Source organism: Haemaphysalis longicornis, unplaced genomic scaffold (assembly GCF_048455015.1).
Source record: "Haemaphysalis longicornis isolate Haplotype H1 unplaced genomic scaffold, Haemaphysalis longicornis Haplotype H1 scaffold_12, whole genome shotgun sequence".
NCBI classification, from domain to species: Eukaryota; Metazoa; Arthropoda; class Arachnida; order Ixodida; family Ixodidae; genus Haemaphysalis; species Haemaphysalis longicornis.
The window spans coordinates 52,751,442-52,774,777 of NW_027526225.1; the positions used below are offsets into that span (position 1 = coordinate 52,751,442).

Here is a 23,336-nt window from a genome sequence, read left to right on the forward strand (position 1 = left end):
TTAAACCCGAAAAATTTGTCTGTCTGTCTGTCTGTCTGTCCCTTAATTTAGACATTCGGCCAAAAGATAGAATTCTTGAACGATAAGTTAACAAACAAAAGTCTTTCTGAAACACAATCTGGAAGCATACTTCCTGCTTGTCAACAACTGTTTTCTATAAAACATTAGACATATTTGAGGCAATATCAACGCACAACTGGTGCGCACAGTGTTCTAATCCAATTATGTGTGGTTCGACCTCGTGGCAGTGTTTCGTGTTCAACATTAAGGGCAGGTTCCAGTCAATAGCCCGAGCAGTGGAACGCTAGAAAATTGAACAGTATTTGGCAAAAAAAAAAAAAAAAGAGGAAGAGCTTAAAAGGTGGGTGGGGGAGATCGAAGGAGTTTACAGTGGCAGAAGTGGGAGAGACTGTCGTCTTTCGACGACGGCATTTGCAACGAAGTGAGCATATATATGTATATACGCAGCCAGATTTCTTTTTTTTTGCCTTCCTTAACTACGTCTTCCTCTGACGGTGTGCGAGTTTGTTTGATTTTCTTGTCTACCGCCGGGGTGGCTCAGTGGCTAAGGCGTTGCGCTGCTGAGCACAAGGTCGCGGGTTCGATTCCCGGCCGCGGCGGCCGCTTTTCTGATGGAGGCGAAAAGCAAAAACACCCGTGTGTACGAGATTTCGGCGCACGTTAAAGATCCCCAGGTGGTCAAAATTAATCCGGAGCCCTCCACTACGGCGCGCCTCATCGCCTGTGTAGCGTCGGAGCGTTAAACCCCACAATCAATCAATCAATCAATCAATTTTCTTGTCGATTTAAAGCGACCGTAAGGACAAAATTAAAGCCAAGTTCTTTAAAGGGACTTCTAACCCCGAGAAATATCCATCCCAGTTATAGCGCCATCTCAAACGATCGGGTTAATGAGGAAAACTTGGGAAGTACTGGCACTCCCTCTCGCCACCGTATGACTTCGCAGTGACTCGATTCTGCGATTGGCTTCGCGGGAAAAAAATCTACGGCCGGGAAATAGGACTGTGCGAATGAAGGGGGTGCCTTTTTAGTAGCGGCCGATCGCACCACTCGAATGCTAAAATGGGGTAACCAAACTTGATAACTGTTTTTAGTATGTTCCCTATATGATGCCCCGGCTGACGTAGTCTAGCCCGAAACCTGTAACTGTCAGTATTTTCAATCCTCTTATTGGATAAAACGTCATTGGTGCAGGCATGACATTGAACAAGTAATCAAAGTCTAGTCAGTCCTTTTATGGGATCAAATAAAATGGAATTGGAGTTTTTTCTCTTTGTGGTAGCCTTAAGGTATTGATGATCGTTGAAAATACAGTCGCTCACGTGAGACCAGGGTTTCACCAGGGCCACCACACAGTAACTGTGTGAGTTAAGGTCTTAAACGTGGCAAGCGTTTTGCTTCAGCCAGGCCTGTTTTCACTCGGTTATGACAAGTTAGCGACCTGTAGATGACCAGCATACCAACAGCTGTCACAGTTGCAGAAACACTGTGCGTAAGGTCGTAGGGGAATCGGCTCAGGTATAAGTCACGCTTCTTCGAATGGCTGCCTGCACATTACCTTGTATGCTGACAAAATCGAAAGTGCTTCGCTGGACGCCTCACAACTTCCCTGTTTCAGGCCTCACCGGTGAGGAGCAGCAGTCGTCGTGCATGCGCCTTCGAGCGTAAGTCATTGTCGCTTTGATGTTCCATGATTTTCCCATTGAGCGGTGTGCTTATACTCGCGCAGACTCACCATGGCGGCACGCCCTGCCTTCATCGCCGGAGCTGCGTACACCGCCATTTTCGGCAGCATCATCAGCTTCAGCATAGTGCCCACGCGCAAGACAGTTCTCCTGGCCCTTGAGTGGTAAGGACCACCGTACCAACAACGCGTGTGCGATAGGCATTTTCACGCCGACAGAGCATAAGTGTTCCAGCGAAACAGATAGATATTGGGTAACTAAAGAAAACATATCTAACTGTTTAATGCTCTTGAAGGTAAGCTGCGCTTGTTATGATAACAGAGACCAACACGGGAAGAAAAAAAATTCACAGCATATCCACGGGGTGAATGATGATGAGTGGGCGAAGCTCCTGAGGGGAAATCTTCGGTAAAACCGTGACTCTTCAGTGAAAGTTCGCCCACTACATCTGTGTCCGAACGTAACGTCTAGAAAGTCTCGCTTAAACCGCGCGTCGGCACCTTGGGGCTGAGCTCGCCTGATGCGTTTTGCAGACGCCTCACGAGCTCTCACTGCATCGGGGTCTGCCTGCCGATACGCGCGCTTTCTCGCCGCTTCCCGTTCTCTGACGTTTTGGAGATCCTCTGCGCGCCGCAGCCGTGCCGCTTCGCGTACGGCAGGGTCCTCGCCCCGTTGCCGTGACGCTTGGGCCTCTCGTTCTCGAACGCTGGGATCTTGGCGGCGTCGTCGCGCAGCCAGACGACACGCTTCGGCCTCCGCTCTCGTACGGCAGGATCTTGGCGGCAGCGTCGCGCAGCTTCACGGAGCGCTTCTGCCTCGCGGGCTCGCACATCTGCAGCCTTATCCATCGGGCGACTCCACAGAACAGGGAGGATTTTAGAGAAGCAAAGGTCTAGCTTTGCCTGTAGTGCCAGAAAAATCGTAGCGGCGGCGTCGTGAACTACGGTGGGAGCCCGCTTGGTGCCGCTGAAACAAGGCTTTGTAAACATGGCGGATGCTTTTTGCACAGGCCGCTTGAGCTCCTTAATAACATGGCTGCTCTCGCACGGCAGCCGCCGGCTCGCTGCTCCTGCTGGTTGCTGGCTGGCCGCGTGTTTACTTGCGCCGCGCTAGTGATGTTACGCCAGGTGACCAGATGGCCTCTACTGGCACAGACCACAGTGAGCAGCAAGTGAGAACAAATCGTTTATTGACATCTGCAAGTTTACAGGGGCAGTCGCTTTCGTGACATTTTTTTTTTTTTTGCCATAACAACTCGTTCACTTGCGCTAAGATTTCGAACGAAGGGCACACAACCAGCACTCAGTCGACGATGAAAGGCGGCGGTATACAGCGAGCGTCATCAGTTCGCACGTGCGATGTGCCCACCTTCCGCATCCATCACATTGGAGAGCGGCGACGTTGTCATGCACAACCTTTTCGCAGCGGCTGCAAGTAGGACGTGACGACGTGCGCTTGGGGCCGGGATTGATCGCAATGTCTCCAGCGAGCAAGAGGCACAACGTGACTGTCGGGCGGCCAGGAAGGGGTGCGCACATGTGGCGGCATACCTTGGGGCGATGCTTCAGCGAGGTGGTGGGAACCAACTCCCTGCACAGCGCGCGAGACAGACTTGTAGTGGCGAGCACGCTCAGACGGGCGCATCCGTCGTGAGGAGCAACACGTACGTTTGGCGAGGTCTGGACCGAGGCGAGTCCGTAAAACGAAGAGTGATGCCAATAGCAAGAGGAGTCGCAGCCTGGCTATAGGCCTAGATGCGCCATCACAACAAGTCGATGCGGCGGTACAGCGGCCCCGCTAACACGGGCTCCAACAGGCTCACGCGGGTCGCTGAGCCTTCCCGGTGGCACGTATCACACTTACTGCATGTTCACAGCGCAGAAATACTCAAGAAAACTAGATTTGACAAGACCACAGAGAATAAGTTAACCGCAATCCAGCTTGGCTTAGCTTGGCTTTGTGGTTGCGAATTCACAAGCGAGGTGGTGCACCAGTCGGCTGTTCGTAAAAAGTTGCGTACATTTTGCTCAACAGATGTTTGATGCGGAACTTGTTAATAATCTTTTTAAACAACACATTGTAAGCGAACTTTGTTGGCTCTCTGAGTCACGGAATGAATGTTTTGTATTCTCTACCAAAAGTAACCTCTCGGTTGCGCCGTCTGGTGGACTTGATTAGGAAAACTGCCGCTGTAGGTTGGTGTCGATTTTTACGCCGCCTATAGGGAAACCAAGGAACGTCCAAGCTTGAGAGGCCTGGCGACTCCGAGCGCGCGCCAACAGCGAACGGATTTTATTACAACGCTCCCCGCCATCTAGTAAACAATCCAAGAACTAAACTAGAGGTAGCCACGCCATCTAGTAAACAATCCAAGCGCATCTTTTCATCATATACAAGTACCACCATCTAGTAAACAATCCAAGAACTAAACTAGAGGTAGCCACGCCATCTAGTAAACAATCCAAGAACTAAACTAGAGGTGGCTACATACATACGTCGAGGATGGACAGACCCACGCCTTAAGCAGCTTCGCCCCTAAAACACTGACAAGAAGGTGGCGCATTCTTGTCAAAGTGTTTTTCCTCCTGTGTGCGTCTCTATTGTCATAACAAGCGCAGCTTACCTTCAAGAGCATGTTACACCAACTACCCCGACATCAAGCTTTACTGAACTGAAGCTTTACGAAGTTTAATGCTGGTGGTGAAGTTTGCATGACCGTTCCGTGTTCAACGGCAGCTTAGTCTGCGGGCTACACATACGTTTCAAGTCACTCGAGGGAACAAACTCTAAATAGTCGGTTCTCTAAAAAAGGTTGGCTGTGGTCAATTGTTGACAACTCGCCCATATGCGTTGCTAACAACAAAAATCCAAGGTCCATTGGCGCATCCTTAGAAATTCCTTAACACCCTTAGCATGTAAATTGCTTAGTCTCGCAAACTTCAGGATCGCCCCGATGGACACGCTTTGCTAAATCGAAGACCCATTGGTGGATCTTTCAAAAATGCCTGAGCATCGCATTTCTGTGTCTCGCGAACATTAATTAATGATCTGCCCCATCTTCGGGAGTACGCAACTCCGCCTTTCTCGTATGCCGTTTACGTACCGCCCGTATATCTGCGTACGCTCCCAACCGTTCTTCGCATTCTGCGTCCTACTCCTTCTGCCTCAGCCGTGGCATTGGCTGCCTGTCGCTGCTTTCGTTGTTTAGCAGCCTGCAGGTTCCACCAGCGTCGTTCCCATTCCGTTCTCTTTTGTATTCGCCTCGCACTCCATTCTACGCCACACATCGACGCGTACAAATGGAGGCGAGGCCCGTGCAAACGATTTCTCGAGCAAGTTGGCAAACAGTGGCTCGAGGTAGCGCCACGCATTGCCGCTACCTCGGTTTGACCTCAACCGCTTCCCCACTTACGATTGTTTGTGACTGTACACGTCCCTTGTATCTGTATCAATCACACGTCTCTTACTCCTGCCTATTCCTCGCTTCTAGCGCCCTCACTCTTCGCGGAACGACGTCGGGCACTTTTTCCCGACGTGATCCTTCTATTGCCAACGCAACAGAGAGTTTTAGCACTCCGTATGCTCCGTCCATTCCGTGCTTACCGTCAGTACCTGACCCTACTGCGCATGCGCGCGGGCACGGCGAGGAGGACATTCCCCACCGTAACGACGGCGCTGGCATGGCGAGGGCCGGACCGCAGAACTAATCCCACCATCTGTAACGAATGCGGAAGCGCCCAGTGCGGTTCCGATAAGCACGGTGGGAACGGAACCGACGGAGCATACGGAGTGCTAACACTCTCGGGTAGTTGCTGCTTCCTGTTACCACATTTCCGGAACGCGCATATCGCGTTCCTAAACATTTATCTTCTGATTGTACCATGCTGGACCAGGCCGGAGAAAGAAATTCGATGTAGTCTTCCGCCCTATTGCTCCTTTCGCGACCGTTGGACGTTGCGCAGTCACGCCATTGCTCCTGGCACCCTAAATGTCAATTGCCTCGTCGCATGCGACCACCGCTCCACCTAACCCTTAATTCTTGCATGACCTCTCACGAGCACATGCAGTGTTAATTGTCCGACAAGCACATGAACTCAGCCAGCAGTTGCCATGGCTGGCAGCTAGTGGCCGGGGGACGCACCTGTTAGCGTTCCTATGGGACTGACCCATGGACTTAAAAAGCATCGTCTACCAATACGAAAAGCTTTGCAAATACATAATAATCTTCACAACGGCCTATTTGCTTAGTGTAGAGATATGTCACTGCTCTACTGAAATAAAAAATGACCCTTACTTGCTATACAGCTTGCGCCATCTAATGAAAAAGGAGCAAACCAAAATGCGTTTCTTGTGTATTTTTTATGGAGTAAAGAAGTGATTTACTTCTGAAGGAAATAAACTAGACCACTAGAAACATTTTTATCAAACTGTAAAACTTTTCGTATCGGTACACGATGCTTTTTAAGCCTCGTTTAAGACTCACCTGATCCACCTTAGGCGGGACCTGCATAAGAGGGACCCGCATAACGCGTCTTCCGTCATGAAACGTGCACTCGCCGTCCAGCCATACACTGTGTTTCATATACGCGCACAGCATTGTGTTATCATGAAACAGCTTCCCCGCTTCCCGCTGAAAGCTAGCTTTCGCCATAAAAAATGTGTAAATAGGGATGGAATATATATTTGCAAAGGAAAGAGGGCAGCATACGTGATGCTTGCGTCCTGTCTTCCTTATCCAGCCACGACAACGACTGCCCGGTGACCTGGTGGAGCTGGCTGGCCGTAGCATTGCCTGTGGCACTGATCTGCTGCCTTATATGCTGGCTAGGCATCTACTGCACCACCATCGCCACCAGGTGGGCTTCCCCAAGGAATTCGTCTTAAGTGAACGTACTGAGTTCCGAACTCAGTTCAGTACGTAATGGACTCAAGTTCAGAAAATAAGTCAAAATCTTGCAGCAATCGTTGAAATACCAGTGGTATTGCGTACAAACATTACCAGCCGATGTCTCTTAGTTGATTGATCAATAGCTTTCCCTCATTGTACCATTTGGTATGATTCTCAGTGGTGTTCTCGTTCATCGGCAGTAATGTATGCGCCTGAAATGCTGCGGTTATACCGCCGGCAATATTGTGAATGAGCTCCTGCTTTTGGACCGTAGCGGCTGATATGAAGCGCTTTAGTTTGCGCTATTCCGCACTGCTCTTGAAAGTCCCGTGGTTGAAACAGGGCCGTTACTTCCGCCCACGCTCGAAACAAAAAAAAATTGTATATTGCAGCCTCCCCACGCAGACAAAAATAAATATTGCTGTTGCCATCTGTCCGTTAAATTTATCTTGTTCAGCCCGCCCGTTCTTCCGTCATTTGAATGCTTCTTTAAATACAGCTCTTGCTCTTATCGGCGCTCAATTTTACAGCTAGTCAGCTGGAGCTGGCGTTCTCAACACAGACCTCGAAAATTTGAATGGAAGTGTGTAATAAGCTTAGACGAGGAGGATTTCAATCCGTATGTACGACATCTCTTCAGTTGCTTACTTGTTTTTCTACTCTGGTCTCTATAGCGAAGAGGACATTAACGAGCAAACACAGATGGACCTGTCCAAGTGCGCCCTGTCTCTTCAGCGGGACATGAGGCGGCAGACGTGAGTTCTTGTTGCCGCTGCCCCTCAGAGACGCATCAAAGCCTTAAAGCGTGACACTTTCGCAGCCTGCAAGAGACCTTGCTGTTCTACGTGCTCGTAGGGATTCCGATCGTCTCCAGCGCCTACAGTGTGCACCAGCCTGAAAGGTAACAGCGCTTTTATCGATCTATACCCAAGCTCGATAGCGTTCAAGTCTCATGCCTGCATACAAAGCGGTGCGAAATGCCCAGCGCAGTGCCCGTGGGTGAAGCGTGGTGCTTCTCACCGTGGGTGTCTCGCGTCTTTGTGCCACTGCGCGATGCCTTTCCTGCTGGCGGAGGGACAGTTGTGCGGCGTTGCTTTCTGCGGGCAGGAAGAACTGCTTCGATTCAACTCTGCTCTCTTAGAATTTCGGTAAAGGGGTTGAAAAGGTTTCGCCAGCTGCGTGTAACCCAGTGGATGCTGCAGGATTCTCAACAATCGGCCCACTGAGCGTGTCTTACTGTGGCTTTATACGATGGCCAGCTAACGAAAAGCAGCCACAAGTGTCGACGCCTTAGAAGAACATTTTTGCTCTCTCTCTGGGCAAATAGAACAGCAATTCCCCAAAGCCTATTGTCGTTTTGTACCTCGGGCAGTCTTCGCGGGGTGACCAGTTTTGCCCTTGAGCGCTAGAGGTCAAACCACACCCCCTTCCGCAAGCGCCCGGCACGGAGCAGGGGCCCGATAACGGGGAGAAATGGGCGGCAGGGGAGTGGTGGGGGAGGAGGGAAAGGAGACGTGCGCGGGACGTGGCTGAAGAAGGCGAGGAGGCATCCGCCGCAGCGATAAGCGCGCGCCACGAAGGAAGGCTGGGAAGGCCATGATGCCACGTGCGGCGCAGAACCGCGTGCAATAGAGGAAGACGAACATCCAGCTGCGGTCCCTCGTACAGAGGCGAGGCTTAAACAACGCCTTGAGGCGAAAAAGAGGAAACACGCTGCTGTTGCGTACAGCTTCGCTACCTCCAATTCTTACGCATTAGTGAGAGCTGAGGATCGTTCACTTTTTACTTCAGCCGGCCCCCGTAGAATGAAAGCGCAGTGTATACATCCACCCGCAGCCTGTGAAATGCGACTCTTCTGCGCACAAGGGCGACGGGTGCACACTAGCGTCACTAAATTAGCTACGCTTAAGAGTACCGCTACTTCGTGCCCCTTGAAGCGTCTGTGGGCCATTTTGTTTCTAGCTTGCAGCGTCGCCATCTCTCCCAATGAAACCGCCGCCGTTTGTGACGGGCAGATTGCGACCGGCCGCTCTAGCGTCCGCGCAGCAGAGAGAGAGAGAGAGGCGTTCAGAAATAAAATGGCTGGGCCCATATGTAAACAAATATCCCGTGCTGCCGACCGACCAATGAAAATCCTAGGGGAACATAACGAGAGAAAAGAGTGCCGATACTCCAGAAGCCTTTATTTAGCGAAGCTAGTGCAAACCGTGCAGCCGCCGCGCGCTCCCCCGCAGGCACCTGGAGGGTCCACTGCTGGGCGTGTCCGTGGTGGTGATGAGCGTCCTGCCGGCGACCACGATGCGCCACTGCTGGTACCGCCGCCTGCTCTCATGGCGCACCATGGCGGCGCGCCTGCCCTGGAACGTCATCATCATGCTCGGCTCGGTCAGGGCGCTCACCGCCATCGTCGAGGTATACGCGCATAATAGTGTTGACCGCGAGGATACTGATTTGGCAGCGAAGCGGTGCGAATAGATCTATACACAGCACAGACATTCACGCGATGGCCAATTGGCGCGACAAGCATATGCGCATATTTGTAAGCATGTGGAGTTTCGTGATAATGGTGGGAGCACGCCATGTCGCCCTAGGTGTGCCCCTCGTACTTTTACAGCGAAGCTGTGTTTGCCTAAGATGGCCGGATTTTTCGGAACAAAAACCTGTTTGTGCATGGAGTATGCCCTTTTTATTGTACTGCTCATAAGCCTGCTGTAGGGGTGGCTGATTTTAAAAAGTGAGATTAACTGATAATATTGTTACGACATTCGATGACGATTAAAATGATGATTGGTGGCTGTACAAAATTAGCGACGTCGCCGCATCAAGGTGGTGAAAGCCAAAAACGAAAAGAAAAAAATTTGGGAAAACGAAACATGTTTGCGGCTTAGCTGAGCTAACCTTGGATATGCAAAGCTAAAGCTTGGATTAGTCTGGATGAGTCTTGGTTTCGCTTGATTAATCTTTGATGTTAACGTAGGTTAACTTTAGTTGCCGACCACGGCTCAAGGTCGTTCGGTCCAGTGCAACGCTCACGGGAGAAGGCCCAGCCTCGCTTTCATCTCGGCGAACGCGGCGTTCCTCTTTCACGTGAACGCGTCGCAAAATGAGTCACATATCCCGAGAGGTCCAAGCGGCGCATGCGTGGAAGGCGGCAGTTTTGGTCGGCTTCCGATCAGCCAATAAGCGTTCGCTCCCGTAGCGGCTACCGTCGGTAAGTCGCAAAACGACTTAAACGGGGCCTTGTGCGCAGCGCCGACAGCGGGCCCGGCGAATCGCGCTATGCGCTGCGAGGGGTGTGTCTCTGGTCAAAAGGGCACCTTGCGGATCCTCCACGAAATCGCAGGACGATAGTAGTAAAGCTTTGCTTTAAAAGGCAGCTGCGTCTGGGAAACTTTGACGAATCCCGCGCTTATGGGAATCGAAGCGAAGAGAAGGTATACAATGGCATGCCGTTCCGAATTTGTCCCACACAAAGTTATTTTCGAAGTATTTCTCTGCGCCGGCAAACGGAACGAGCTGCTATCGCATGCCCACGAAACTTCGTTTGCCTCGGCCGAAGGTAGAAGCACGTTCGGTGGCGGTTCCGTCGGCAGCGCGAATCAGTTGAGTCGGTGGCCGCGGCGTGGTCGGTGGCGCTTCTGCAGTGTTGTACTACTCCCTCTAAAATAGGAACGAAAGCTCGTTCCTCGTTCCTTCCCAATTTTGAAACGAGTTCCCATTACAATTTCCTATATTGAGAATGGAAAGCGTTCCAGTTACACTTCTAACGTTGTTACGTGTCGTTACATTAACGTTACATTTGATTTATTAAGGTAAAATGTGGTGTCGGATAATCCTGAGGCGAAGTGAAGCGAGCAATTTAACACACACATAAAACTACGTATACTATACGAATATGAACACCACCGGCAGCAGATTAGCTAAAGATAAAAAGAATTCGACGAAACGCTCCTATACCATTTTTTTCAGGGACCACCGAACATATTCTAGACATTTTTAACTGCAAGTGTGGTGCTCTTCGATTACAGGTGCAACACATATGCCGCTTTTCACTTGGGTCTTCAAACGCGCAGTCATGATACTGGCTCCAGATGTGCAAATAGAAAGTTACTCACGTGCACGAACATAAATGTCTTGCACAAGAAACCCCACCGAGAGGAACAATACATAGGCGTGTAATGAATAATTATTCAATATTACAGTATGATTGGAAGAAGAATGTCCAGAATACATATTCGCAACTTAGTAGATTTTTTTTTAACTCGGCCAAGGTTGCATCTCGATGTTGGTGTCCGACAGACGAACCCGTCTTTTCGTCGACACTTCGTTGGCAATGTTGAGGAGCCATACCAACAAAGCTCTTGAAAAAAACTGCCGTGTTGTACTTCAGGACAAGTTCGTTCAGTCCCTCAGGCTCAGCAGACGGCCTCCGCATGCGCTCGTAGGCGTGTGCTAACATACTACCCGCGCTGTCCACGGACAGTGGTTGTTTTGTGCATATTTTGTTTGACGGCCGTTGAGCACTATGTGGTGCCGTGCGCATAACTTTGACCGTTGTGGTTTGCTCCTTAAATTTTCGCACGCGCGATCATCGGAGCCAGTGCGTCAACAACAGAGATTCAGAGTGTTACTCTGCCGTATTGAGAGTTCATGGTTGCCTTTTTTCCGCAGCCTTGTCTGCTGTAACTTTACGCTGCAGTTTATACGTTTGGCCTCCGGCTTCTCGCTGTCGGAACGGATGAACTCCGCGCACGGCAGCAGCCACCAGCTTAGGGTTACCAACTCTTCGATGAAGGAAGTCGGGGCAGAGGAGGGGGTGGGGTTGTGGTAGCGCACCCTATCCATAGGGAGGCAACGAAACAGCTTGGTTTATGGCGGTTGACTGTAAGGTTTAAGGCGCCCACGCAACGCAGGCGATGAGGCACGCCGTAGTGGACGGCTCCGGGTTAATTTTTACCACCTGGGGATCCTTAACGTGCGCCGGAATCTCGTACACACGGGCGCTTTTGCTTTTCGCCTCCACCAGAAAAGCGGCCGCCGCGGCCGGGAATCGAACCCGCGACCTCCTGCTTAGCGGCGCAGCGCCTTAGCCACTGAGCCACCGCGGCGAGCAGTATCTTCCAGACAAATCTATTGTTTCTTTATTGTTGCGGCCTCTTGAAGTGGCACTTCATCTGGATACATGCTTCACGCAACAATTGCCTTTGCTACAGAATGCAATCGAAAATGTTGTCGCACTTCACATGGAAGTTTCAGCTTTACCTGAATCGCTGCTTGGACAAATTGGCGCTAACTCTGTGTTCCGGAGCATGACGCGCCTTGTTGAGCGTGCTTTGAATCGCAAACAAATTACAAATTCCTAACTGGGAGGTCCGGAACAATTCCGGGACTTATAGCTGTCTTGGCAGGGACGGCGCGGGACTCTGGATGAAAAGTGGGGCCAGTCCCGCATAATCTGGGACGGTTGGTAACTTTACGTGAGTACACGCTCTCGGCTCGCCATCGGTGCCCGGCTAAAGCACTGGTCGGAACCGGTCTGTAACAAGTCGCACTGCTATGATGCGAATGAAAGGTGGCGGAATAGCTACCAGCAAGATGCGAAAACGAATCGTCAAAGCAAACCTGGAAGTGGGCACATCACGAAAGCGATGGTCCGCTAGGTGCGTGAGAAAGTTTACGGCGGCACGTTCGACCGCCACGTCAGTGCCGCAGGGCGATACAACGTCCGAAGCCAGATTCGGCTTGCAGCTCTCAGGGGTGGTTGCTGTTGCGCATGAGATCAGATAGCTCTCGCCTCGCTTTGGGAGGCAGAGGAAATATTTCAAAAATCTGAGGCTGAGAATTAGACTCCCAGTTTTTACATGTGGTGAGCGCAAGGCCGGCGACCTGCAGGCGTCCCTTGACAGACAACAGAGAAGCCTCGTACGGCCCCTTCGGCTGGCACGGCTGCCTGTACTGCAGATAACATGTGTACGATGAACACGGTACAGGCACGTCTTCTCACGCTTGGCTTTTTTATTCCACTCTTATGCACAAAAAAAGAGGCCACGGCAGAAGACGAATCAAAGGGGCGCCGAAGCACCTGTCTCATGCGCATCTGCAGCCGACGTAGCGACAAGGCCGTGCGCACCCGGTACAACCTGCCCGACAGGCTGCGGCCCGCTGAGTGGTTATTGTTTGTCTTTCACCTTCGAGGAAGCACGTTCTGCGGAAGGGCGGGGAAACTTGGCAGCTTATAGGAAGATAAACACAGTAGTGGCCTCAGAAGAGTCGAAGCTTGAGCTGGATGGTACATAACTATCAGAGTAGAAAGCAGCGCAATGAACGGGACGAAGCAAAGACGAGCGCTTGTGTTTGTCTTGTCTTCGCTTCGTCCCGAGCATTGTGCTGACAGTAGCAGCCTGTGGCTTTTTTGTACTAGCTTCAGCGCGCCCTAAAGCCTCGGCCTCAAAAACAGCCAAATCGTAGGATGGAACGTTTAGAGGAGGAACGCCGTTCCATCTGTCGTTCCTTCATAAACGTTACTAGTTACCGTTACAGTCCCACCTACTCTCAATGAAGCGGTGGCGTTCCTCCGTTCCTCCCAAAAGTAACTAGTTTTAAGAACACCGTTCTGTACAACACTGCGCTTCTGTCAGCGTCGCGAATTCGCACGAGGTGCTTGCTCAACCTTGGTTGAGCTTGAAGGTCGGAGGGATGCTACGGGGTGTCCCTAATTTGTACAATAAGCTTCGCTTAAAACCAGAAGCAGCGATTTGATGGCGTTCCCGATCAGGTGATTTGATTGGTTTTTTTAGGGGACGAAATCGGCGAGGGATGTTCCTTCAATGCCACAAAGGAAAAGAAAGGTTGGCGAAACCTAGAAGTGCCGCAAGAATGCTTACTCCTTTGTACACATTATATCTGCACACTCTTTATTGCGATCTATAAATACTTCACCTCATTAAATACGGCAACTGGTTGCGAGTAGTGGTCATTCTAGTTCTTGCACGCTGGTTCTCACCTGGTACTGTTTCGATGAACACTGTTGTGTTCAGGAGTACCGCCTGGTGGAGAAGCTGCTGGCCAAGATAGACGACCACTTCTGGACGAACCGATCGAGCAAATCGAGCCAGTTCATCCTGCTTAGCCTGGCCGCCGTGCTGTCTGAGGTCGTGGTCAGCGACTCGGTCGCCCAGCTCATGGAGCCCACCGTCGTCAGGGTGGTGAGCACTCCATTACTTAAAAAAAAAAAAAAAAACAGAAACGCGCCTTCTTTTTTTCGGTTGAGCTATTGTCAGGATGCCATTCCCGCTCGAAAAACGTAAGCAGTATACGTGTTCGAATTATTTTATGATAGACACGTCTGGCCCTAGCCGTACATTTTTTCATGCGTAGTCATACAGCATCACCGCCATCATAATCATCCCAATCTTCGTCGCCTGGCGTTTTGCGGAGAGGTTGAAGGAATTCTCACCCTCGAAGAACCGCGGCTCAAAGCCTATGAGTGCTGAATATGCAGTGTGGTGCAAATTAACCAGATGCCTGCGGATGTGTTTTGCATGCATGTGCGCGAGTGTGCATATGGGAGATATCTAAGATGATTGTGTGGGACACATATATTCATCATCATCGTACTCACCATTATCATCGTCAGCCTACTCAGGTCCACTGCAGGACGAAGGGCTCTCCCATTGACCTCCAACCACTCCTGTCCTGCGCTGCTCGAGTCCAGAGTTCGCCCCTGAAGTTCTTCGTTTCATCCCTCCATCATGTTATTGGCCTCCCACTTCTTCTAGACATATTTCTTGGTATCCACTCTGTTGCCCTAATTGTCCACCTGTTGTCGGTTCGTCTCACTACATGGCTAGACCAAGTAATTTTCTTTTGTAAGCTACACTTCCCGAGGTTGAGCAGTTTCGCGTGGACCTTGAAGGGCCGTGCTGCGCAAGCGCGAGGAGAATTGCATTGCATTGCATTGCATTGCATTGCATTGCATTGCATTGCGTTGCGTTGGTTTGGAATGGGAATCCAATCCAATACAATCAAATCCAATCCAATTGGAGTACGGGTTTGTAGAGAATTGGGTCTACCTATTCCCCGGTCTGCGCATTCCAGAAGAGTGACGTCATAGCCGCGGCAGACGCACTGGCGCCGGCGCGTGCCCAGCTGTGCGCCTCCGTTGCGCAGTAGCCAAGTCTGACGGTGCGCCGCAGCCGCTTGATAGCCGTTTCGCTTGGCTTCTGGAGAGCCGTGCTGCGTTTGAGCGGGGAGCAGTGACTTCACTGGACTGGACTGGATTGGATTGAATTTGAAATCGTTTTAGCATCAGTAAGCATGATGATCAGCTAATCCTAGACAACGAGCAAACCTAAGAATAACCAGCTGTACCTTAGCTCACGCTACGTATATCCTGGCATAGCCGAGCTAAGCCACTGCTAACCTTTTTCTTTATTTGAGGTATGATATCTTCTACTCTAGTTTGCTCTCCGATCCAGGTAGCTCGTTTCCTGTCCCTGAGTGTTATTCCTAACATTATTCGTTCCATGGCCCGTTGAGTCTACCCAAGTTTCCTTTCTAGTTGTTTAGTAAAGTGGAAAGTTTCAGGTCCGTATGTCATCACCGGCAGTACGCACTGGTTAAGATTTTTCTTTTGAGTAACAGAGGTAGTTTACTTTTCTTTATTTGGGAGTGCTTGCCGAGCGCTCCTCAACCCATTCCTATTCTGCACCGGATTTCTCTCTCGTGGTATAGGTCAGCACTAACCACCTGCCCGAGGTAGTTATATTCTCTTACTTCTTCTAGTGTTTCGTTTCCTAAGCTGAAGAAGACGTTCTTGGCATGCTTATTCCTCAATACTTTAGATTTATTCATATTTATTTTTAGCCCCATGGCCGTGCTTTCTGATTGTATTTCGCCAAGCATAGTTTGCAGGTGTTCTGCAGTCTCACTTAGCAAAACTATGTCGTCGACAAACCTCAAACCGCTTAAGTATGCCCCGTTTATCCTTAGTCCTGTGTTTTCTCAGTCAAGCTTTCTAAACACCCCTCCAGACATGCTTTGAATAGTTTTGGCGAGATGGTATCTCCCTGTCTTAATCCCTTTCGGATTGAGAATTTATCGCTTTGCTTGTGGCGGGTTATCCTGCCCCTGCATTCCTCGTATATGTTTTCTACAACTCTTATGTATGTTTCCTCTATATATTACATGCAACTTATCCCTCAATATTTCCTTCTCCCCTATGCCCCGACTGTGGAACCCCCGAAACAGTCTCTTATATCATTTGGCAACTCATCATTATCATTTGGCAACAACTCATTCCCTCTCATCTCTTCTGAAGAGCACTGGGAGGCGGCGTTAAACAGCTCGGACCCGCAAGTCCAGCAAGGACTTGCTGAACGAGCAGCTCAGGTCACCGGCACCCTCCAAGCGCTGGTCCCCACTCGTCGTTAGCCCAACTAGTGCTCAAATGAAGTGTTTTCTCCCTCTCTATATATCCATGGTCTTTTAGTGCTTCTAGTACGGCTACGGTGAGTACGTTAACAAACGCCTTCTCATAATCTATAAATGCCATTTAAAGAGGTGTATTGTACTCTGCCAATTTTTCTATCACTTGATTGGTGGCGTGGATGTTATCCATGGGTGCGTACCCTCTCCTTCATCCAGCCTACTCTCTGGGTTGTTGGGAGTCGAGGCTGTCACCTATGCTGCTTACAGCTTGTAAACAACTGAGACTAGGCTGATGGGTCTGTAATTCTTGAGATTCTTGGGATCTCCGGTCTTATGAATCGGAATAATGTTGGCGTTTTTCCAGGTTATGGACACTTTTTGAGAGCTTTTCCAGCACAATATCTCCTACCTCCTTCAAAACGAAGATCCACGAGCTTTATGAAGCTCATGGAGCTCTTCGCTTAATGCCGTATGCTACGTATTCGCCGCAGCACGCGTTTTTTGGCGGAGCATTCCGAATTCTTTTGCCGCATTTAGGCGAGAGCAATCGCCGTCTCTTCACATAAACCTAGCCCATCCGCGCCCATTTTCACGAGTGGATTCTGACGAGCCATGTATGTGGGCTATTCGTGGGCTGTATGTGTGCGGGGGAGCCATGTATGGGGGCTGCAAAGGTCATTTTCTTTGCATTTGCTTTCGCGTGTTCGAGAGTGTATGGGAGTAATCTTTGTATTTTTATGGACGAACGCGGCACGGGAAACTTCCTCCTAGGAGGTTACACAGAAAACCTTGGCGCAGCACTAGTGCTGCAATGCTGGAGAAAGAGCAGAGCTGGCGGCCCCTCTCCCTTCGTCGGAGACACGGCTATTGCAACTCACGTTTATTTCTGAACTTGCCTCTGAAAGTTCTCCATGATTGATGGGCGCGGATCGTTTCGTCCGCAGGATTTCACATATCTGCCAAAGTGGACCGCGTTAGCGCGCGCTAGAACACGCGTCAACCTGCTTCGCAAACTCGGCGTCTGTAGCGCGAGCTTTTCTGTGCTCCACATTGCAGGCGCGAATGTACGTGAACTGGCGAGAAGGAGAGCACGCTAGAAATCACGCCACGAACTCTGGCCCGAGAGTTCTCGAAGGTCGAGCTGGTCGATGCCGGGCTGTCCTGACGAGGCGCATGTTCCCGAGCACTTAGTATTTTTAAAGACGATAGTCCTTCTTGGGCTACTTAAACGCAGAAATTTTGGTCTGTCTGTATGTCTGTCCGTCTGTCTGTCTGTAACTCGATTCAGCCACTCTGGCAAAGTGAAATCATATTTGCGCAATAGTCATATATACTCACAGCCAAACCAAACGTCAAAGTCCAGTGTCAGTGTTATACTTGTCAAGATTGTTGAACAAGATCAAGATATTACGCAAATATAAGGCAGAAAATCAATACACAAGAGGTATTTAGTGTTTCTTTATTTAAAAATACATGAATGCTTGTTTTTTGCGATAGCAAATAAAATAATACATCAACGGCAGAAAACCGTCGCCTGCTGTTGCCAGCGCTACCTCCTGGCGTCATTTAAGAAGTAAAACGGCAATAGCAACGAAAGGTTCCACTCGATGGGATACCGCTTGGAACGCTCCCGCAGTAGAGCACTGTGGTTCTTTAAACGTTCTAGTAGGGTGCCTCAATTCACGCGCGCCTCCGCCGTATACGGCAGAACTAGCATCGAGGCACCCGGCCGACTTGGAGCAGTGGAACGCGTTAAATTTAAATGGACTTGAGCAAACCTCTAGCGTGTTATCTTGGGAGGAACGAGACGGGAAAGGAACAGAATGAGAGGTGAGCGGGAAAGTGAAGGGAGGCCTTTACTTTGCAGGGGCGCCATTCGACTATCGCCTTTCGCCGACATTTGCAACCAAAGGAGCAGATCGGCGGCCATTTTTTTTTTGGTATTTTTGTGACGTTTTCACGTGGCGGAAGCCTTGGCGACGCCGGGCGCTTCTCACGACGCGCGCACTCGCATGCGCTGGGTATTTTAGATGCAAAGCATGTCTTAGTCAACCCTCCGTCGTCCGGCGTCCGCACCTCTCCTCCAAGTACCCCTCTCCACGCCAGCTGTTATAACGCCGCTCTCGTCTTCGCCGCTCGGCTCGTCTCCTGCCGGCTCAGGAAGACGCCAGCAACACTGTCGCTCCAGGAGTGCTAACCAGCTGTGATAACGCCACTCTCATCCTCGCCGCTCGGCTCGTCTCGTGCCTCCGAAAACAAGGCTGCACAGAGGAGAGCTCGCGACGCCGAACGTAAACGTCAGCGTCCAGCAGCGGATCCCTCGCTTCGAGAACGAGAAGCCGCTTTCAAACGCCAGCGGAGAGTAGCTGATCGAGATGGCGTTCGACAACGTGACAACGCTTCGAAACGCCAGCGTCGAACAGCGGATTCCTCGCTTCGAGAACGAGAAGCCGCAAAACGTTCCTCACGACTCGATAAATAAAGAAGACATTTAATACGCTACTACACGTGTCTTTACTCTAAAAACCAATTAACACGCTACTACTCCACGGCTTTGCATCCCCTCAGGGTTCCCACGTGGGAAGATGGTATAATTTGTTTTCTTGGTATTTTGTTTTTTGTGAACGCCGACGGACCAAGCTAAAGATTAAACAGCTCTGCTGTTAAATACCACTTCATTGACGACGCCTTTTCTGATCTCACATTAACAACCCTGAACTGCATGGCCGGTGCAAGTCTTTTCCTATCCCGACAATAAAAGGGTGAGCTCGTAGGAGTGCGAGCACGGTATGATGCTTTGTTGTTCGTAAGATCAGTTCTTTTCGAATCTATGAAGCAGCACGTCTTTCTAGCCGCTCTAGCGCAAGTGAACCTCGTGTAAAATTCAGCAAGGAGAAGCTCGGTGACATTTCCCGATCATTGTGTAACCCCTGCCACGCGTGTTGGAACGCAGGCCGTGGTGACGGAGACGCCGAAATCCTTCTTCGTGGTCCCTGTGTGCCTGGTAGCCTCCGTCAACGTCGTGCTACCGGTATCGCTGCCACTGCTCGTCATGCGCGAGTACCTCGACATCAGATGCACGCAGTCGGTGAGTCAGGGGCACTGCTTCTGGGATTAGGGTGTAGATGGGGCTGGTATACGTTATACCTCAGTGCATGGGACTTGGGGAAGGGGGGTATGGATGGCGCAAATAGGTTTGATCAGGCTACTCTTTGAGTGAGAAGTTATACTACTCCCCCCCACTGGATCTCCCACGGAGACGTTTATGCTTGGGTAACTATAGCACTCGCTCACACACGCACGTGCCATAAATAGGGCGATCCGCTGCAGTGCAGAATGTTGAAAAGGAGTACTGACACTAAATTTTCGTTTTACGTTTTTTTTTTCGCTGCTATGGGTGCCTATTCACCCACTAAACATAGAATGGCACATTAGACGGTCGATCGCAGCGTGCACAATCATTTACGGCGTCGTTTATTTGTGCCAGTTTCGACAAAACGAACGCCGAGCGACCGCCATGACAGGAGGTAGCACCTGACGTCACCACTCTTGTCGCACCGCTGCCAGTCTGGACGCGCGCGCGAGCGCACGCGCTCACCCAGACCGGACGAGGTCTTCACCACTACCACGCACCCGGGAAGCATGACGTCAGTCCCAAAACCATGAAGTGTACACACGGTGTAGCAGCGCGCGCCAACCACAGCATGCGGGTCGGTTACGTCACGGGAGCCCCGACGTCACCAGTTTGGGGCAAGTAGCAGATGATGTCACGCTGGCCCGCTCTGGGCTTTCTCGAGTGGGCAGAGATTAAAATGGATTTAAAACACGTTATACTTAACGGCTACTGTTGAAACTTGCTGGGAGATATCTCCTGATAAAAATGAAGCATTTTACATAGTTATCTCAGCTTTGAAATTTCGTGTCACTGCTCCTTTAAGACGAGTGCTAACACCGTCTCTAGACAAACGAACGAGTGAAACTACTGTACACCTTTATTCGCCAATAAGGGTCATAAAGTTTCATAGAGGTATGTACTTCTGAAGGTAAATCTGGAGCTACGGTGACGAGGTGAGTCGCACTTCAATAAATGTGGCGTCGTTAACCTCTGAAAAGTGGCTCCACTAAAGCTTTGTGATCTCTCCTTTAAGTGCCGACCGACGATCCTAGTGCGCACAGCTTTGCATACATACACTTTCAGGATCTTGACCGTGAAGCTATATCGCTGTGCAGGTGGCGTACGGAGTGTTCCTGAAATGTGCCACCGTCATCGTCGTGTTCATCTCCATGAACACCATCGGTCTTGTTGTCTTCCAAGACTCTGCGGTGCCGAATAGCGCCGCCCTTCACGCCCTCGGCAACACCACCCGCATCGGAACAATCCCATGAGGGCCCTCAATTGTGTTCTCTTCGTCGTCTGGGCCAGCTTTCTATAATTTTCCTTTTTCGAGGGCAAAATGCACCTCGGATCTGCAATTATTACAGTACGCACAACAATGTTTTTACTTTGGACCTGTGGTTTCCAACGCTGGATCAAGACTTTACGCACCAAAGTATCGATCCCACTTTGTTTACTTCTTGGTGGCGCCGTGACCGATATGCGGTATTATTTTCAGATCGTTTTTATTTCCTCTTCAGTGCTATCTCTGTGCTTAAAAATAGGTGAGCCAAATGTCAATCTTTGGCACACTTCTGCATGGACAAGATATCTTCTTTATTCAGTTTTTCGACGTATTATTAGTCCATGCAAACCGTTGGAATAGGATTTGACATCATGCTCAATTCCAGGACAAGTTGTGGTCGTACCTGTTCCTCCGCTGGTCTTTGAATCCTGTGGGAACTTCTGGATCCACGCTACTGTTGCGAATTCCGTGGCTACACTGCCCGTGGCTTGCACTGGCGAGCACAGATATAAATATACAATGGACGCAAAACTTATCGGCCTGCTCATAATAACACACTGCGAAAGCCTTTGACTTGTGGTGTGCTTTATATCAGCAAACTGTTTCGTAATCTGGCCATGAGAATGCGCTGAAAATGTCGTTGCATGGGACCCACTATGCATAGTGAAGGCTTTGTTTCGTTATCGTGATAACAGAATTCATCGCTGATGCATTATGATTTAAAAAAAAAATCCATCTTACTCATATCGGTTGTCTGGTTGGCCACGTCAGTTAGACCTGAGAGCTTGACCCTAAGCCTAACGTGAAAGAATATTGAAGTTGAGCCTTATGACCAAACGACGTCACGCATTCAACGCGAGCTGCGGGTACTGGTTAGCCGTCGCACACATGAGGTCAGAAATACATAGGCTTCAATGGGGTGGCAATGAGGAATTGAAAACCTTCGTTTAATCCAGGAATTCGTTACGTGGATGTTCGTTACGTCCAGGTTTAACTGTGCACCACTCTTGCTATAAAGAAGAGGATGTGTGTTACGGATAGGCCCTCTCCGCACCTGCTACACAATGGTCTTGAGGAACCAGTGAGCAGGTGTGAGTGTGTTCCCTCTAATCTTTTCCGGGTGGCACGCTTCGAAACGCTTCGCTACACAGAGCACCCACGCGACATGTGTGATGTCACTGCGCGCGCTATTCTTTTGAGTGTCTGTAATACAAGCCCACTCTTCAGGCTCTGTGGCTTTGATGTAGAGTACTGACGCTGACGGCTTGGGTTGGAGCCCCACCAGGTCTGTTTCTTAGTTTTAGATGCGAAGCATCGCATGCTCGGGCGGTGTCCCTCCCTCCCTCGCTGTCGTTGTCCGCCGTCCGCACTCTACTGCGCATGCACGTCTCTTCAGCCCCGTCAGCGTTTGGGCTGACGTCAGCGCAGTCCACTATAAAAAGAAATGGTTAAGCGGCGCCCGGTTTCGATCCCACGACTTTCTGGCCGCAACGGGAGGTACGTGGCGCTCTTCCCACTCCGCTGCAAACGGAGACGGGAGCATGTGCTACGAACGTGCCTCATGCCCTTCACTCTACGTCAAGAAGCCACTGATACAACGCAGGCACGCGAAGCTGAACGTCAACGGAAACGACGATCTGAAAACTAATGGGAACTTCAGTCGACCCCATGGCCGCTTCGCATACTACTCAGGGTTCCCCTACGGGAAGATGGTGTAATTTTTTTGCATTGTTTTTTTTTCTAAATGTAATGTTTTTTTTAATACTCAAATGTAGGCATTTTGATTGTTAATAATGGCGATTTGGCATGTTTGAGGTTGCTGTAGGTATGGGGCACAGCCAATAACCACGGTAAATTACCGCTCTCTACCGCGCGAACAGACATGTCGCGTGGCTGCTCTGTGCAGCGAAGCGTTTGGAAATTCTTTTCCTGGGTGGGAGACGTTCCTCTCCAGAGGCTTCGGCCTGGGGTGGCCCTCACACCTTCAGTTACGTAGACTTGGGTATTCGCCACAGAAGACCCGGGAACCCATACCAAGTGTTCGGCTCCGGCAGCTGTGGTGGAGGCCGAGCATCTGCTGTAGTCCTGCTCGGGCACGAAGATCGCTCGATGTAATGCACTCAGAGAGGCTGGTCTCCGTTGGGATAAGACAACTGCTGAGCACGGGAGAAGACGTGCTATAATAGACTCGGGGACAACTTAACGACTACGGAAGTTGCCCCTGTGCCTCATCACCGCAGCCGGCTGTTACTCCCCGTGGCGTAAAAAGTGCCTTACTGCGAGTATTTTGACGGTGACCCGAGTCTTTTCCGTGATTTCTCGCGTTTAGTCTGTTTTTTCATTCCTGCAGCGATTAAAAAGATACTATATTTGAAAAAGAAGGCGGTGTTTCTATTAAGGCAGTCTCATTTCAAAACGTGCGCGCGCGTTTACATCCGGGTCCGTCCACACGCGGAATGATACACCTCATGAGCTATTGTCGTTTTTAACTTGCACCTGAGAATAGCAGATCACTCGTCTGGCTACCGTGCTTTATTTAATTTTCATATTGTCACGAAGACAAGGACGACGCAGTTGTCTTGAAGGAGAAACAAGTTTATTGGAGCGAACTTGTGCTCCCCTAACAACTCAAAAGAATACAGAGGCGGCGAAGCAGCGGTCAACAAAGTGACTTGCGTCGGCGAGCGTCGCAGAATCGAATGCCGCGGCGTCTGCTGTGCAGGCTTTTATCTTTCGGCGCGAGAGTTTCTGGAACCGTCGATTCACATCCAGAACATTGTAGATCACAGAAGATTATTCTGGGCTAGCGGCGTTAGGGCGAAGCACTGCTTATCTGAATGAGATAGCCCGTGCGGCATAAAAATAAAGAATGGAACACGCGCTTCGCATGGGACACAGATAACAGAGCCGGGC

At 50.3% G+C, this 23,336-nt stretch overlaps 1 protein-coding gene across 1 annotated transcript in view; it reads left to right on the forward strand.

Annotated features, from left to right (window-relative positions):
- The window catches only part of LOC144161609 (uncharacterized), a 31,950-nt gene extending 10,561 nt beyond the window's left edge, over positions 1 to 21,389 (forward strand). Inside the window, exons 7-15 of the mRNA XM_077692246.1 lie at positions 1,640 to 1,685; positions 1,751 to 1,870; positions 6,446 to 6,562; positions 7,269 to 7,349; positions 7,415 to 7,495; positions 8,829 to 9,006; positions 13,632 to 13,799; positions 18,977 to 19,111; positions 20,254 to 21,389. Of these exons, the coding sequence (XP_077548372.1) occupies positions 1,640 to 1,685; positions 1,751 to 1,870; positions 6,446 to 6,562; positions 7,269 to 7,349; positions 7,415 to 7,495; positions 8,829 to 9,006; positions 13,632 to 13,799; positions 18,977 to 19,111; positions 20,254 to 20,409 (1,082 nt within the window). The 3' untranslated portion in view covers positions 20,410 to 21,389. The remainder of the gene's footprint in view (positions 1 to 1,639; positions 1,686 to 1,750; positions 1,871 to 6,445; positions 6,563 to 7,268; positions 7,350 to 7,414; positions 7,496 to 8,828; positions 9,007 to 13,631; positions 13,800 to 18,976; positions 19,112 to 20,253) is intronic.
- The last annotated feature ends 1,947 nt before the right edge of the window (positions 21,390 to 23,336 follow it).